Source organism: Hemitrygon akajei, chromosome 24 (genome assembly GCF_048418815.1).
Source record: "Hemitrygon akajei chromosome 24, sHemAka1.3, whole genome shotgun sequence".
NCBI lineage: Eukaryota > Metazoa > Chordata > Chondrichthyes > Myliobatiformes > Dasyatidae > Hemitrygon > Hemitrygon akajei.
This window is the reverse complement of record NC_133147.1, coordinates 26,707,477-26,724,046: the sequence shown is the minus strand read 5'-3', so window position 1 is coordinate 26,724,046 and position 16,570 is coordinate 26,707,477. Positions and strand designations below refer to the sequence as shown.

Genomic DNA, 16,570 nt, shown 5'->3' with positions numbered 1-16,570 from the left:
ATTACTTATAAACTACTCAGGATTGTCTTAAGATATGTCTCCTAAACAGAAGCAGAAGAAAACTACTACTTTGAAGACAACACAAGTTGGAAAAGAATCAAGGCCGGCCGCCATGAAAGAGCCTCAGGCTCAAGTGCAATTTACCTCCGGCGATACAGAACAGGAAACTGCGGCAACATCAACTGTTTCCAAAAAAAAAAAGTGCGACAGGAATTGCGCATGTGTGAAGGAAGGGGCATGCGCAAACACGAGCAACCCAAACTACAAATCCCAGCTATGATCGGAACTGAAAGTGAAAGTGAGTATGAGGTGGAATCAGATTCTCTGGATAAATCAGACGAAGATGAAGAGACAAACAAAGAAGAGCAACAGGAAGAGGTTGGAGGTGATATTGGAGACATAAAAATCTTTGGTGCAAATAATGCATAAATTAAAAGCATTAAAAGTAATTAAAAAAGATATTAACAATATGAAGATTATGTTTGATAAAATGATGAAAAGACAGGACAAAATGGACAAGAAAATTAAAAACTTGGAAGAAACAACCGGAGACACCATTGATAGAGTGAATAAAATGGAAGATCACATTTCTTCTCCATTCTGATGTTTGGTCTGAACAAAAACTGAACCTCTTGACCATGCCTGCGTGCTTTCATGCACTGAGTTGCTGGAACATACGTCGTTATTACTCTTATCTTGTTCTGCCTCACTGTGTGAAGGACCAGATTATCACTTTATCTCAGCACGTGACAATAATAAACCAATTCCAAAAGTCACTGCCATAACACTTGATATTTCACCGTCCACGACACCAGTAATTCCAGTGTTGTCTACAAACGTGCTATTTCCTATGTTCCCACAGACCAGGGTCATTTACAGCGGCTGATTAACCCAATGACTCCGCTTGTCATTGACCAATGTCCTGGGAAGAGAGTACAATCTCCTTGCGATGTTGGATTTGGCATCGAACCCGGGTCTCCGGTACCAGGAGGCTGGGGCTCTACCTGCTCTACCACTGTACCCCCAAGGGTTTGTGATGGTTATTTGGACCTCTGATCTATTGTCCCTCTCATACCCAAACCCTGTCCCTCCTCCCCTTACCTTCGTTATTCCCGGCTCAGTCAATCCCACCCGGTCCACTACCCTCCAATCCTCAGAGGCTTAACGGTGGAGTGGGGGGGAAATAGATTGGACGTTACCTCTTTCTTCATCCAGGACCTGAAGGCCATGTTGAGTGACTTGGCGCCATGCACGAGGTAGTGAGCTGGGTGCCTGCCGTTCTCACGCAGACCTGCGGGCGAGAACCAAGAACTGTACAAGCACTGGGGATACAGAACACGCAAGAGTCACCCACCACCGGCTCGGCACTTGTGGGCTGGTGCGAATGACTCAGGGAATGGCAGCAGATCAGAGAAAATAACGCAGGAACATCACAGACCAGAGTGAGTAACACACAGCAACACTCAAACCACAGTGAATATCATACAGAGTAACACAGAGACAGTAATAAGTGACATGGGAAATGCTGCGCAAATGGGAGTAACAGAGCAACACGTAGACCGGAGCGAGTTACAGAGAGAATAACACACAAACTGGATGGAGTTTCAGGGAATAACACAGAGTGAATAACACACAGAGCAGAGCGAGTTACAGAGAGAACAACACACAGATGGGAGTGAGTTACAGAGAGAACAACACACAGACGGGAGTGAGTTACAGAGAGAATAACACACAGACCAGAGTGAGTTACAGAGTGAATAACATACAGAGCAGAGTGAGTTACAGAGAGAATAACACACAGACCAGAGTGAGTTACAGAGAGAATAACACACAGACCGGAGTGAGTTACAGAGAGAATAATACACAGAGCAGAGCGAGTTACAGGGAATAACACAGAGAGAATAACACACAAACCGGAGTGAGTGACAGGGAATAACACACACACCGGAGTGAGTGATACAGGGAATGTTGCACACACTGTAGTGTGGGACACACAGTAACTGACAAATCAGAGTCATCCTCTACGAGTGGGTGGAAAACCCTGATTTCTGTACCTCTGAACGTGTCCAGGAGATGCTTCCCGACGTACCAGCAGATGGTCTCGAAGTTTGGGAACTTAAAGAGATCTGCCGTGTTCAGCCTCTTTTCTATCTCGTAGGCCCTGGGAAAGGGACAGATACACAGGCGAAGAGTTTTGGAAAGAGGGTGAATAGATCGCACATTTCCAGATCAAAGCATTTCTCCGCCCTACCCTTGTCGCCTGGTGTGGGCGCCAGCTCTGTGATAACTAGCTGTGCCTCTCAGATCACTGTAGAGGAAGAACCCTCAAGATTGCACCCTACCACGTACATGGTTGGCCCTGAGGCCGGGAGTTGTTTTCTCTGGGCTAAGCGTATCACTATTACCAGGCCTCCCCCACCCCACACACCTGTGTTACCCAGACACTTGACAGAACCTGTCTCTAAACAGTGCCATGTGGAGGGGGTGGTGTATAAACAGATAGGAGTTGCAATCTACAACCTCCCCGTGCCTCTGTGAGGTTAGTCCATGCACACCACATCCACCACATTACCTCTCTCCCTGTCTGCAAGTCAGGAATGTGATGGAACACTCCCTACTTGCCTGGGTGAAGTTAGTCCATGCACTCCACATGTACCACATTACCTCTCTCCCTGTCTACAAGTCAGGAATGTGATGGAACACTCCCGAGTCCATGCACACCACTGCCATATTACCTTTACCAAAAGCTCAGCTTGCATGCTGAACCCTCCCAGGTGAGCACAAGAATACAGACAGAACACTGATATGGGCTATTTGGCCCACCGAACCCATGCTGACCCTCAACCACTCATTGGCACTTCCTATTTTCTGCTTGCTATCTTCGAATCCGATTCTACCCCGGGGTGAACCGTACCAGCTCAACTGTGAGAACGCGGCGCGTGCACAAGTCAGTTGGTCATTACTAACAAGAGTCAGTTCAATACTTAGTCTGGGGAACAATTAACCTGCTGACACATTGCTCACGAATGGGAGGAAATGGGAACACCTGGGGTCACTGTGAGGACATGCAAACTCCAGACAGACAAGGCAGGGCTTAACACAGACCCTCTGCGAACTTCAGCTGGAAGCAGGGGGCGAGTGCCAAGTCCCACACGATGCAAGCTCAGACAAGGCGTGTTTCACAGGAGGCAAGATAAAAACTGAGGCAAGGCCTGAGCTGACTGGGACAAGCCGTCTGTCGGAGGAACTGAGTGGGTCGAGCAGTGGAGGTGGCTGAGAAAGGCACTGACATTGAAACGCTGCCTCAGGACTTACTTCAATTGCATTTCGATGTTTAGACTGTGGAGGAAGTTTCCGCCGAATGCGATACAGTCCAGGGGGGTGAGTACGGCATGGATCCAACCTGTGAGAGAGGGAGGGAGGATGGGGCTTAACAGGGGCTAGGACAATAGGGAAGACTGCACCTCTCCCTCCCATGGTGTGCCACTCCCTCTTTGCAGGAGCTCCCACCTCACTGCCCCTCCTTTCTGTGCCGATCCTCCCTCCTTTCTGCCCCTCCTGTTCCACACGGCTCCCCCTCACCATGACGCCACCCGTCCCGCATCATGGCCCTCGTGCTCCCTCCCCATTCCCCCTCTGCAGCACGGTGCTCTCTCCTCACTGATCCTCCCGCAGCACGGCACTCCCTCAAACGCACCCTCTTCGCCACCCCTTCCTCACCACAGTGCTCCCTCCTCTTCCCACCGCCGCTCCCGCCGCGCGATTACTCCCTCCATCGCCACGGCATTCTCCCCTCGTCATGCCCCCCACCACCCCTGCCCTGGTTCAGGGAGATCTCACGCCTTAAGTGCAAGAAGCAGGCTCCCAACGTCCTACTTCAGAGGTGGCACGAAGCAGACGGGTGTTATCAGGCCATACGACATGGAAACCAGACAGGGACTCACAATCTACCTCGTTATGGCCCGAGGTAGACCTTACTGAGGATGAACGATCAGCCCTATTCGTCGTGCACTGAACAGTGAAACCTACGGGGAGATGCACATCAAACCAGCAAAGATTGTGCCGGGGCAGCCCGCATACCCACAAACCAACTTACTAACCGTAACCTGTACACCTTTGGTGTGAGCACCCAGAGGAAACCCACGTGGTCACCGGGACAATGTACAAACTGCTTACAGGTAGTGGCGAAAATCGGACCCCGATGTTACAGCTGGCTGCTGTAAAGGGTCTCGGGAACTGTTACGCTAGCATGCCCCCCAGCCTGCACTGCACTCGTTCTGTAACTGTAACTCTTTATTCTGCACTCTATAATTGCTTTTCCCTTGTCCCTTGAGTGGGGTCAATGGTCAGTGTTAGATGAGGGGGTGGGGACGATGTTCAGTGACAGATGAGGGGGTGGGGGGTGATAGAGGAGGGGGTGATGGGAGTGATAGAGGTGGGGTGGGGAGTGACGGAAGAGGGGTGACAGAGGAGTGGGTGGGGAGTGACAGTGGAGGGAGTGGGGTGTGACAGAGGAGGGATGGGGAGTGAGAGGAGAGGGTAGAGAGTGACAGTGGTGGGGAGTGACAGTGGAGGAGTGGGGAGTGATAGATGAGGGGTGGGGAGTGACAGAGGTGGGGTGGGGAGTCAGAGGAGGGGTGGGGAGTCAGAGGAGGGGTGGTGAGTGAGAGGAGGGGTGGTGAGTGAGAGGAGGGGGTGGAGAGTGACAGTGGTGGGGAGTGACAGTGGAGGAGTGGGGAGTGATAGATGAGCGGTGGGAGTGACAGAGGAGGGGGTGGGAGTGACAGAGGAGGGGGTGGGAGTGATAGAGGAGGGGTGGGTAAGTGATAGAGGAGGGGTGGGTAAGTGATAGAGGAGGGGGCAGTGGTCAGGTCACTCACCTGTGGGAATGAAGAGTGTCTGCCCCTGCTTCACCGAACACTTGTAGCACTTGTCCACCTGGTCCCCGTAGAACATCTCGTTCTGGTTGTTGGACGAGCTCCAACATTCGAACAGGGCCAGGTTGGCGCTGGTAGGCCGGATCAAGTAGAAAATCTTCTCTCCCTGCCCGAGGAAGGCAGTAGGTGATACTCCACTCAAGACCACGGGCGCTCGCAAGGTCAAGCCGACAGTTCACCCGGGCAAGTCCCCCTCCACTCCCTTTCTGAATGGGGCGCCGAGAATTTCCTCTATCACAGCCACCCACTCAACACCCCCCCCAAACTGTGCCAGCTTTTCAGGACGGGGAGATACGCGGCAGAGGGAGGGCTGAAGTGGCAGGGGGGCGTGGAGAAGGATGTAAGAGGAGCAAGAAGAGGAAGGAAGGAGGAGAGGACTGGAAAAGGATGGAGTAGGGAGGAGAGGAAAGGAGGATGGAGGAGAGGACTGGAGGATGGTGGGGTGGACTGGAGAAGGGAGGGGAGAGGGGAGGAAGGAGGGAAGAAAGACAGGAAGTTCAGGAGGGAGGGGGTGGGAGGAGGGGCTCCCCCCTACCTTGAGTACGTGGTACCAGACAGAGGTGCCTCCGAAGTCGATGTGGAAATCGGTGTAGCTATCCTTCACTCCCATCAGGCAGTACTTCTGCACGCTGGGCCGCTCGAAGAGCGACGACTCCGGCCACAGGTTCTCCACCCACGACAGCTTCCTGACCAGCCTGGGCGTCTCCACCAGGTTCGACAGCCTGCCGGGTGTCGAAGGCAAACTGTCTGAAAGGGGTCGCTGCCTGCTCCCGTTGCCGCTACCAGCAGCAGGGGCATTAGCCAGCTCACTGCCCAGCATTCCCTCCTCTCCCCGCCGCACTCCTTACTCACACCACCCCTCACTCCTCCCCGCTGCCCGGTACTCTCTTCCCCTGTGCCAATCTCCATTCCACTACCTGGTTCTCTCTCCTCCCCACTGCCCAGCACAATTTGTCCTCTCCACACCACTGCCCCTCCCGTGGCCAGCCACCCCCTCTGGTCTTCTCCACAGTGCTGGTGATTCACTTCCTCCTTCCTACCCTTCCACAGCGCCTTCCCCCAGCCCACCCCCGGTTAACCTATTATTTACCAGCTTACACTAAACTGATAGACCCCAAACTTCTATCAACACCCTACTATCCTTGAACAGACTGTACCCTCACACACAGACACCCTCACACACAGACTGTACCCTCACACACAGACACCCTCACACACAGACACCCTCAATGGATCTTGTGTACGCACACTGTCACTGGGGCTTGAGTGTGAAGAGATTCCTACCAACCTCGGGATGAAGTGAACAGGGAACGGGAAGTGGGAAGAGATTTCTACAGACCTCAGGATGAAGTGAACCGGAAGCAGGAAGGATGAGGGAAGTGGGAAGAGATTTCTACAGACCTCAGGATGAAGTGAACCGGAAGCAGGAAGGATGACGGAAGTGGGAAGAGATTTCTACAGACCTCAGGATGAAGTGAACCGGAAGCAGGAAGGATGAGGGAAGTGGGAAGAGACTCCTACAGACCTCAGGATGAAGTGAACTGGAAGCAGGAAGGATGAGGGAAGTGGGAAAAGATTTCTACAGACCTCAGGATGAAGTGAACCGGAAGCAGGAAGGATGAGGGAAGTGGGAAGAGATTTCTACAGACCTCAGGATGAAGTGAACCGGAAGCAGGAAGGATGAGGGAAGTGGGAAGAGACTCCTACAGACCTCAGGATGTAGTGAACCGGAAGCAGGAAGGATGAGGGAAGTGGGAAGAGATTTCTACAGACCTCAGGATGTAGTGAACCGGAAGCAGGAAGGATGAGGGAAGTGGGAAGAGATTTCTACAGACCTCAGGATGAAGTGAACCGGAAGCAGGAAGGATGAGGGAAGTGGGAAGAGATTTCTACAGACCTCAGGATGTAGTGACCGGCCTTTTATTTTGTGGTGGCTCTCCCACTGATATAAACACTCAAGATGGATCAGGAGGGCAGGATGTGGGTGAGCGCTCACTGAATCTCTCTCTCTCTCCCTCCCTCCACCCCACTCACCTGGTGTCGGAGAACTCGAGGCTGATGACGTTGAGGACCTTCTCCCTGTCGCCGCTGTTGTAGTACTTGACGAAGTCGCCCAGTTTCATCTTACAGTCGGCCTGCCTCGCCACGTCAATCACGTCGATGATCTTCTCTGACCCTGGGGTAGGAGCGAGGGGGGAGAAGGGAAGACTCGGTGAGGCGGCAGGCGGAAGATCACAATGTAATCGGTGCCCCGAGCGTAGATAGGGAGGAACTGCTTCATCAAGCATCTGTGCTCCGCTCCCCACAAAAGGCTGGATCTCCCTGTGAACACCACCTTAATTCTAATTCCCATTCTAACAGGTCAGTCCACGGCCTCCTCTATTGCCACAATGAGGACGCTCTCAGGCTGACAGAGCAATACCTCATACCTGTCTGGGTAGCTTCCAACCTGACAGCATGAACATCGATTTCTAGAACTTGCAGTAATTTCTCCATTCCAACCCCTTCCTCCTCTCTTTAGCTGCCCAACACTTCTCTCTACCCCTTCTCCTGTCTTCTCCTTTCAGATTCCTTCTTCTTCAGCCCTTTATCTCGTCCGTCATTTCCCAGCTTCTCACTTCTCCCCCCCCGCCCCAACTTTCCCGCTCACACACCATCCAATATTTTGTGCGCTGCCCAACTTAAGAACGTTTTTTGAAGAACGTGCCTTCAGTTTATACTGATGTATTCCTTGTGAGTGTCCACCCAGGTGCAGAGCTGGGCTGAGAAGTGGCAGAAGCAGGTCAATGCAGAAAAGTGTGTGAGTTCGTTCGCTTTGGAAAGCCAAACGTAAAGGCAGAGAACAGGGATGATGACAGGATTCTTCACAATGGGGAGGAATAGAGGGATCTTGAGGTCCTCATCTCTGTCCTAAAGGGACATTCTTCTATTCCTAAATTAAAGGAAACATCCTCTCCACGTCCACTTTAACTCGGCCTTTCAGTATCTGGTAGGTCTCAGTGAGATCCCCTCCCCTCATCCTTCTGAACTTGAGTACAGGCCCAGGGCCATCAAACGCTTCCCATGTGTTAACCCTTTCATTCCCGTGGACCTCCTCTGAACCTTTCTCTAATGCCAGCACACCCTTCCTTAAGGCGCAGAATCTAAAACTGCTCACAATGTACGGTCTGACATTATAAAGCCTTGGCCTTGTTTCTACGCCCCTCTTGGTGGCGCAATAATATCAGTGCCGGACTCCGGAGAGAAGGTTCCTGAGTTCGAATCCAAGTTGGGTTGAGTGTCGAGCTAGCAACTAGGCCTCGTAAAAACAAAAATAGCTTGCTACGGAAACACCGTCATGACGGTGCCCTGATAACTCCACTTTCGAGTTAAAGGCTATTGTTCTTCTTGCTTCTATATTTTAGTCCGCAACCCCTTCTATATTAGACCTCACCTACATCTCAAGGGGGCGTGGATGGTGTGGGTGTGAAGATAGAAGTGGCGAATGGCGGTGAGGGAAGCCACTGAGTGCTTGGGAGGGGGTCAGAAAGGGTGGGAGAGGAATGAGAGGGGTAAGACTGCGAGACCTGGGCTTTGGACTGCAGCCACTCACCTACGTATCGCTCCACGTCGTTCACCGTGAAGCTGGTAGGGGGCACCGTCATCCCCAGCCCGTCTTTCTTGGCCACCAGGATGGGCACACTGAAGCTGTTCTCCTCCAGGTACTCTACCGTCAGCTGGTAGCCCGTCGGCCTCAGAATGACCTCGTCTGCACTGCAAAGGGAGAGACATGATCAATACCACTAGAAAGAATTGGCACTGGCTTACTATTGTCACATGTGCCAGCTTGTTCCTCCACCATCAACACCGCCCCCACCCATAGCTCTTCCATTTTGTGCCCTCACCCCATCCTCCTGCCAGGGATAGGATTCCTCTTGCCCTACAGCCTCTGCATCCAGCACATAATTCTCCGTAACTTCTGCCATCTCTAGTGGGATCCCACCACCAAGCACATCTTTCCTACCCCTCCCCCCATGACTTTCTGCTGGGACTCACTTGTCCATTCGTCCCTCCCCACTGATACTATCCCCCCCCCCCCCCGGTACTTACACTTGCAAGTGAAACAAGTGCGACAGCTGGCCCTATAACTCCTCCCTCACTACCATTCAAGGCCCTGAACAGTCTTTCCAGGTGAGGCGACTTCACTCCCAAGTCTGTTGGGGGTCATCTATGTATCTGATGCTCCTAGTGCAGCCTCCTGCGTATTGGTGAGACCCAATGTAGATTGGGAGACCGCTTCGTCCAGCACTTTTGCTCTGCCCGCTACAAAAATCTGGACTTCCTGGTGGCCACCATTTCAATTCCACTTCCCATTGCGACATGTCAGCCCACGGCCTCCTCTACTGCCGCGACAAGGCCACACTCAGGTTGGAGGAGCAACACCTCATATTCTGTCTGGGTAGCCTCCAACCTGATGACATGAACATCGATTTCTTGAACTTCCAGTTACTGCTCCCTCTGGTCTCCTCCACCCTCCCCATTCCTGTTACCCTTCCTCACCTTATCTCATTACCTGTACATCCTTACCCTCTGGTGCTCCTGCCCCTGTTCTTTCCTCATGGTCTTCTGTCATCTCCCATCAGATTCCCCTTCTCCACCCCTTTATCTCTTTCACCAACTTTTACTTCACCCCTTCTCCCAGTTTCACCTATCACCTGCCTCCTTGTACTCCCCCCCCCCCCCCCAATCCACCTTCTGAGCCTGATTCCTTCCCCCTTCCTTCCCAGTCCTGATGAAGGGTCTCGGCCCAAAACATCCGTTCATTCATTTCCATAGATGCTGCCTAGCCTGCTGAGTTCCTCCAGCACTTTGTGTGTGCTGCCCCACATTATTACACAGTGCATTGAGGTAGAACAAGTTAAAATAATTACATTACAGAACCAGCTACAGAGAAAACGCAGTGCAGGTAAATGATAAAGGTCAAGATCCTAGTGAGGTAGATTGTGAGGTTAAGAGTCTCTCTTATCGGACAAGAGGGCTAATCAAGTGCCTAATAAGGGCAGCTTCTACCCTGATATGTGATTCCAGATATCTCCAGCCTGACGTCCAGGGTGGGCTGACCGCTTCACCAAGGCAGCAAGAAGCATCGTACGCTGGGCTTCCATGACACGCTGAGCTGTGTCCACAACTCTCTGCGGTCAGGGGCAGAACTGTTGTCCTACCGAATCAGAGAGCAGAGGTGGAATATTAACAGCAGGCAGGGAATATGGGCAGGCCGTAGGGTTCACACAGACAGGCCAACAGCTAGTGCAAAGCAACCACCGGATGAACAAAGTCAGGTACTTGAACTGACTTGTACCAAACTAATTATCACCTCTATCACCAGGAATGCCTCTACCCTGCTGTTATCAGACTATTCCTAGAATGCTTACCATTGTACAACAGGACAGACTCTTGACCTCACAATCTACCTCACTGTGTGTGGCCTTTGCACCTTATTGTCTGCCTAAACTACACCGCACCGGGAAGAATGGGAGCAGAGGCTGAAATAAGGTAGGGGAGAGGGTAGCAATACGATCTGGCAGGTGATAGGTGAGACCGGGTGAGGGGGATGGCGGAGTACAGGCGAGACCGGGTGAGGGGGAAGGCGTAGTACAGGCGAGACCGGGTGAGGGGGAAGGCGTAGTACAGGCGAGACCAGTTGAGGGGGGCGGCGTAATACAGGCAAGACCGAGTGAGGGGGATGGCAGAGTACAGGCGAGACCAGGTGAAGGGGGAGGCGTAGTACAGGTGAGACCGGGTGAGGGGGGAGGCGTAGTACAGGCCAGACGGGGTAGGTGGAAGGGTGGAGTACAGGCGAGACCGGGCAGAGTATAGGTGAAGCCAGTTGAGGAGCCAGGTGACTCCAACACTTTATTCTACATTGTTGCTCTTTTCCTTTGTAACACTCGTGAACCAGAATCAGAATTATTCTCACTTTCTTACGATGTGAAATTTATTGCTTTGCAGCACTGGTATAGAGCAAAGACATTTCTACAAATTACTACAAGTCTGGAAAGGATTATGAGATAGCATTCATGGACTGGTCAGAAATCTTATGGTGGAGGGGAAAGAGTTGTTTCTGAATCGCTGAGTGTGTGACTTCAGGCACCTAATCCTCCCCACTGATGGTAGCAAAGGGAAGAAGGCATGTCCCAGATGTTGAGGGCATGTCTCGGATGGTGAGGACATGTCAAACACTGCACCAGTTCAAGTCAATGTACCAATTTTACCTCAGTTACAACACTAACTACTTAGCACAATGGACCTTTTTACTTGAATTCAAAGTTCAAAGTAAATTTATTGTTAAAGTACGTATAAGTCACCACATCCAGATTTGCTTGCTTGCAGGCACACTCAGTAAATCCAAGATGGCAACGGTGGTGGAGGCGGATATGATAGGGTCTTTTAAGAGACTCCTGGAGAGGTACATGGAGCTTAGAAAAATAGAGGGCTATGGGTAACCCTATGTAATTTCTAAGTGAAGGACAAGTTCGATACAACTTTGTGGGCCAAAGGGCCTGTATTGTGCTGTAGGGTTTCTATGTCTCTAACTATGATAGAATCAATGGAAGACGTACCCAACAGCATGGACAACTAGTGTATAAAATACAACAAACTGTGCAAATAGAAAAAGGGGGGGGACAAAAACTGTCCTTCCTTCTGAAAACTGCATTATTTGTTTTTGCTTGTGTGTTGTTGGATTATACTGTTTAATTGGTATTTTCTTTGCAGCTTAATTAATTACCTGTATGTATTTTTATAACAACTTATATACACGTAACTTCTTAGCGTGTTTCCTAGTGCCTATATGCAATTGTCCATCGTGTTCCCTAGTGGTTATACTTGTATGATTTTGGAGGTTTCTCCTGATATTGCATTATTTGAATAGGGACTACCGATTGGTTGACTCTTGTCTACAAACTTGAATGCAAGGTTTATTATCTGTGTGGTATTCGCTGACTCTGATCCATGAATTTGCGTGGAATGTTCCTGAACTATATGAAGGTGGTTGACTTATCTACAAATTTGCACGGAATGTTTCTTATCTATGTTGTATATGAAGGATCAAGCATGAGGCTCCGCCTTCACTCTGCTGTTCCATTGGTCAGGGTCAACATGAATGTTGCATGTCTACGTGATAAGCAAGCCAGTGCAGTATGATATGCAGAGCAAGCTGTTCCCCATGCAACAGGCTCCCCCCCCCCCCCCCCCAAGCAGCTGAAGAATCCGAAGGAACGGCAGAAACCGATTCAGTTTGGCACCAGCGGTGTCGCAGGAGCTGCATGTCATCGTACCGCTGCCTTACAGGGCTCCAGCTTCGGACTCTTCCTTGGGCTTTACTCCTAAGACCTTCCCCATGAGTGGGTACCGCTGCAAGGCAGCAGAGGTTTGAGATCAGAGTTTTCCTTCTAGGTGAGGGGCCACCCGTGGCTGATGAGCCCCATCTGCCCAAAATGACCGGCTTTAAGGTATTTACGTGACTGGTTTCTTCAAAGTTCAGAGTAAATTGATTATCAAAGTACATCTATGTCACCTTGTACAATTGAGATTCAATTTCTTGCAGGCACACTCAATAAATCCAAAACTGAATAATAACCATAACAGAATCAATGAAAGACCGCATCAACTTCAGCGTTTGTGCAGTCTTTCTGAACAGTTTTTGTGCCGACTTTTGAAAGAACTTTGATTAAAAACATCAGAATTCAACAATGTTGGTTACGTGATGCAACCTGCCTGCGATTCTTTCACTGCACGTGTGCATACAATGGTAAACTCGAATTTGAGGTGGCTCTTAATTTTAAGATCAGTGCATGTCGAATACTGAGTGAGCAGTCCAATCATTTTAAGTGTATTGTCACGTGCAAAAAACATATGCACAGGTATAGTGAAGTCATCATCTTCATGCGCACAGGGACAGAGAAGTCATCACCATCATGATGTGCTATGTTGTGTTACGTGGATGATCATGGTCTTTCCACGTCCATGATAGCTCCTGGCAAAATGTTCTACAGAATTGGTTTGCCATTGTTGCCTTCTGGGTAAGACGGGTGACCCCAGCCATTATCGATACTCTTCAGAGATTGCCTGCCTGGTGTCAGTGGTCACATAACCAGGACTTGTGATCTGCACCGGCTGCTCATACGACCGTCCACCATCCGCTCCCATGGCTTCACGTGACCCTGATCGGGGGTCTAAGCAGGTTCTACGCCTTCCCTAAGGGTGACCAGCAGCCTAGCAGAGGGAAGGTGCACCTTACACATCCTTTGGTAGAGATGCACCTCCAACTTCCACCTGTGGTGTAGGTGAATACAACAAGACAGCGGCTACATCACGGGTACGCAGGTGCAGACAACACATTAAGCAGAAATCACACAAGACTTCGAAGGAAGAAGGAACACAAAACATTACTGCAAAACAAAAACCCATAATCTAAAGATGGCGCCGGAGGGTTTTGCGGACCCGGGCGACTTCTTCCAGTTTGTCCACAACACAGTTTAATTTCTTCCCTTTTAATGTCTCTTCTTTCCTTTTCAAGGTGGCTGGGGTCCTGTCAGAGTCTGTGATCTACAGCAGCCCGGTGCTTCTGATATTTCGAGGTGCAGCCTGGAAGACGTACGCCTTCTGGGTGTCACCGAAGTGCCGCTGGAGACTGAACCATTAAGACAGCAGGCAGGCAGTGTACACTGCTGTCGAAAGAAGGCCCCTGCACTCAAGTGATCTCTCTCTCTCTCTCTCTCTCTCGATGGTGAGCGAACATCTCCGAGCCCTTGAGTCGGGGGAATATGAATAAACGATGCCTCTCCTCTGGAGTAATATCTCTTTCACTCCCTTGCTAGTGGGAGAGAGAGAGCACACCTGTGTGAGGTATTGAAGTGTTGGGAGGGACAGTAGTTCTTAATGGACTCAAGGTCATGGTCTCTCGGGGACTTGCACGATGGGTGATGATGCATTGCATGGAGCTGGTGGAGAGGGTCAGTGCCTTTGCTACTGCTTATGCACGGGTGGGGAGAGGAGGTGGCTTGGGATTCTGATGTTTTCTGTCATTCATTCTTTGGGGTTTTCCTTCTGTTTCGTGGATGTCTGCAAAGAGTAAGGATTTCAGGTTGTGCACCAAGATACAAGTCCATGGTGGTGTGAGAGGAGGTCCATAGTATTCTGTCAAGACAACAGCTCTGTCCATGAGCCCAAGGAACTGCAGAGTGTTGGGGACATGCTCAGCAGATCATGGAAATAAGCCTGCCCTCCATAGAATGTCTACTCTTCCCACTGCCTCGGTAAAGCAGCCAGTATATTCAAAGACCCCACCCACCCTGGACAATCTCTCTTCTCCCTTGTCCCATCGGGCAGAAGATACAAAAGCCTGGAAGCACGTTCCACCAAGCTCAAGCACAGCTTCTATCAGAGTCTCGAACAGACCTCTTGTATGATGATAGACTCTTGACCTCACGACCTACCTCGTTACGTTCCTGCACTTTATTGCTTACCTGCACGGCACTTTCTCTGTAGCTGTTACATTGTGATGCTTTACCTTGTTCCACCTGACCTGTATGAACAGTGTGCAAGACAAGCTTTTCACCGTATTTTGATGTGTGTAACAATGATAAACTAATTTCAGTTCTGTGCCTGAGGTAGAGTTAAGATTGTGCAGGTTGGTTCCAGATCCTTGAACATGGTGGTGTGTGACTTCAGACGTCTGTACCCTCTGCCCAGCGGACAGAAACACACAGACTATAACAGTGCAAGATATAGGGGGCAGAATTAGGCCACTCAGCCCATCATGTCTGCTCTCCCATTGCATCATTGCTGATTTATTATCCTGCCTTCTCCCCGCAACTTTTGATAGCCTGACCAGTGAAGAATCTATTAAACCTACTCACTGACTTAACCTCCACAGCCAAGTGTGGCGAAGAATTCCACTGATTCACCACCCTCTAGCTAAAGAAATTGCTCCTCATCTCTACTCCAAGGCTATGCCCTCTAGTCCTAAATGCCCCCACTATTGGAAACACCTTCTCTCGAGACCTGTTGATACTCAACAGATCCCCCCCTTACTCTTCTAAACTCCAGCGAGTACACTGGAGTCCCCGAGCCATCAGACGCTACTCGTATGTTAACCCTTTCATTTCTGGAACCATTCCCCGGAACCTCCTCTGGACCGTGAAGGAAGAAATAACTGCTCATCCTCCATAGCTGAACCACCAACCCTATGATGTGTTCACTGTTCACAAAGCCCCACACTCAAAAGGGGAATTTAAGCCCCATTTGATATAGATATCTATGGGTACCCTCACTGTAGGGAAGTTGTACTGTAGTGGTCGCCAACCCGTCGATCGCGATCGACTAGTCGATCTTTGAGACTTTCCCAGTAGATCCAGAAAAAAAAAGAAAAATAAATACACAAACATTGTTGAGAGAATGTTGCCGGGTTGTGGGGTTTTACTTCCGGTCTTTTCTGCCCCGGTGTGCATGCGTGTAACTAATTGATCTAGGGTCGATCTTGCCTTTTATTAAGGCCGAGGTAGGGGATCTTGGGCTTAGAAAGGTTGGTGACCACTATTGTACTGCATCACCTACTCCTCAAGGACTGGTTTACTTCCGTCTAGTCCACAGCAAAGTCCAGCTGCCAATACGCACTGCTTCAGTAGAGGGCACCATCCTCACTCCCCCCACCAACCAAGAGGTCCTTTCAGCTAACAAAGTAGTTTAAACACAGTTTGATTCACACTTACATTTAGAAAAATTAACTTGATTTACAATTGATTTTTAAACTACAAAGGATTTCAAACACAGGTACAATCCTTACAAACTAAAAAAACGTACCAACAAGTTGCAGACGATCGAGTCGCCCGTTATAGACATCAAAGGATCAAGTATGAATTCAGTTCTTCTTCCTGTCAATCTAACACTCTCCAATGTTTTCTAATGTTTATACTGTTTTTATACCAGATGACATTCTATGAAGGTGACGTTTTCCAGATACAGAGATCCCACACACCCATGGTGTGAGGGCTGACTCTACACAAATATCCCAACTGTAGATAGTTCAACTATTCCTGTGACCACGGTTTATGTGACAAAGTCTTCTGTTTAGCTGATGCAGATCAGAACGTCTCAGTCACTTCACTCTGCAAAGCACCTCTCTTCACAGCCAGTTCCCCCACTATGGGCCAGCAGCCCGTAACAACACTGCCCGTCTAACTTCAGACTGATTACTGCTTGCAAGTTACATTAAGAACTGAAGACTGGTTCTTGCAAACAAGCTGAGCCAGGAATGTTGTTCGAAGTGCAGCTTGATCACAAACATCTCGGGCCAATCGGAAAGGTTATTCTACTGTGCCAGAGAGCCTTGGTTAGCAATAAGCCCTTCCGGCTTACCCATCACAACACGAGGAGGCAGCCTTGGCCTTATAACTCGGACCCCTCTCACACAAAACAGCACACCAAAAGGTTTACCCGCACCGAATGAGCAGGAGACTTGACACAATCGCAAGACACTTTATATTTTCTTTTTAAATGGCCCTAGGTAGCAAGAGACTGAACAAAGGGGGACAAATTTTGTCCTGTTGAAGGGCAAAATATCAACTGTTTATTCCCCGCCATAGATGCTGCCT

General features: G+C 50.0%; 1 protein-coding gene across 1 annotated transcript in view; it reads right to left on the bottom strand.

The window, feature by feature from the left end:
• Positions 1-1,124: 1,124 nt before the first annotated feature.
• Positions 1,125-16,570, bottom strand: part of LOC140715989 (histone lysine demethylase PHF8-like) — a 31,050-nt gene continuing 15,604 nt past the window's right edge. The window contains exons 4-10 of the mRNA XM_073028613.1: positions 8,530-8,690; positions 6,972-7,113; positions 5,473-5,659; positions 4,881-5,043; positions 3,316-3,403; positions 2,055-2,161; positions 1,125-1,291 (exon numbers count right to left, since the gene is read on the bottom strand). Of these exons, the coding sequence (XP_072884714.1) occupies positions 1,140-1,291; positions 2,055-2,161; positions 3,316-3,403; positions 4,881-5,043; positions 5,473-5,659; positions 6,972-7,113; positions 8,530-8,690 (1,000 nt within the window). The 3' untranslated portion in view covers positions 1,125-1,139. The remainder of the gene's footprint in view (positions 1,292-2,054; positions 2,162-3,315; positions 3,404-4,880; positions 5,044-5,472; positions 5,660-6,971; positions 7,114-8,529; positions 8,691-16,570) is intronic.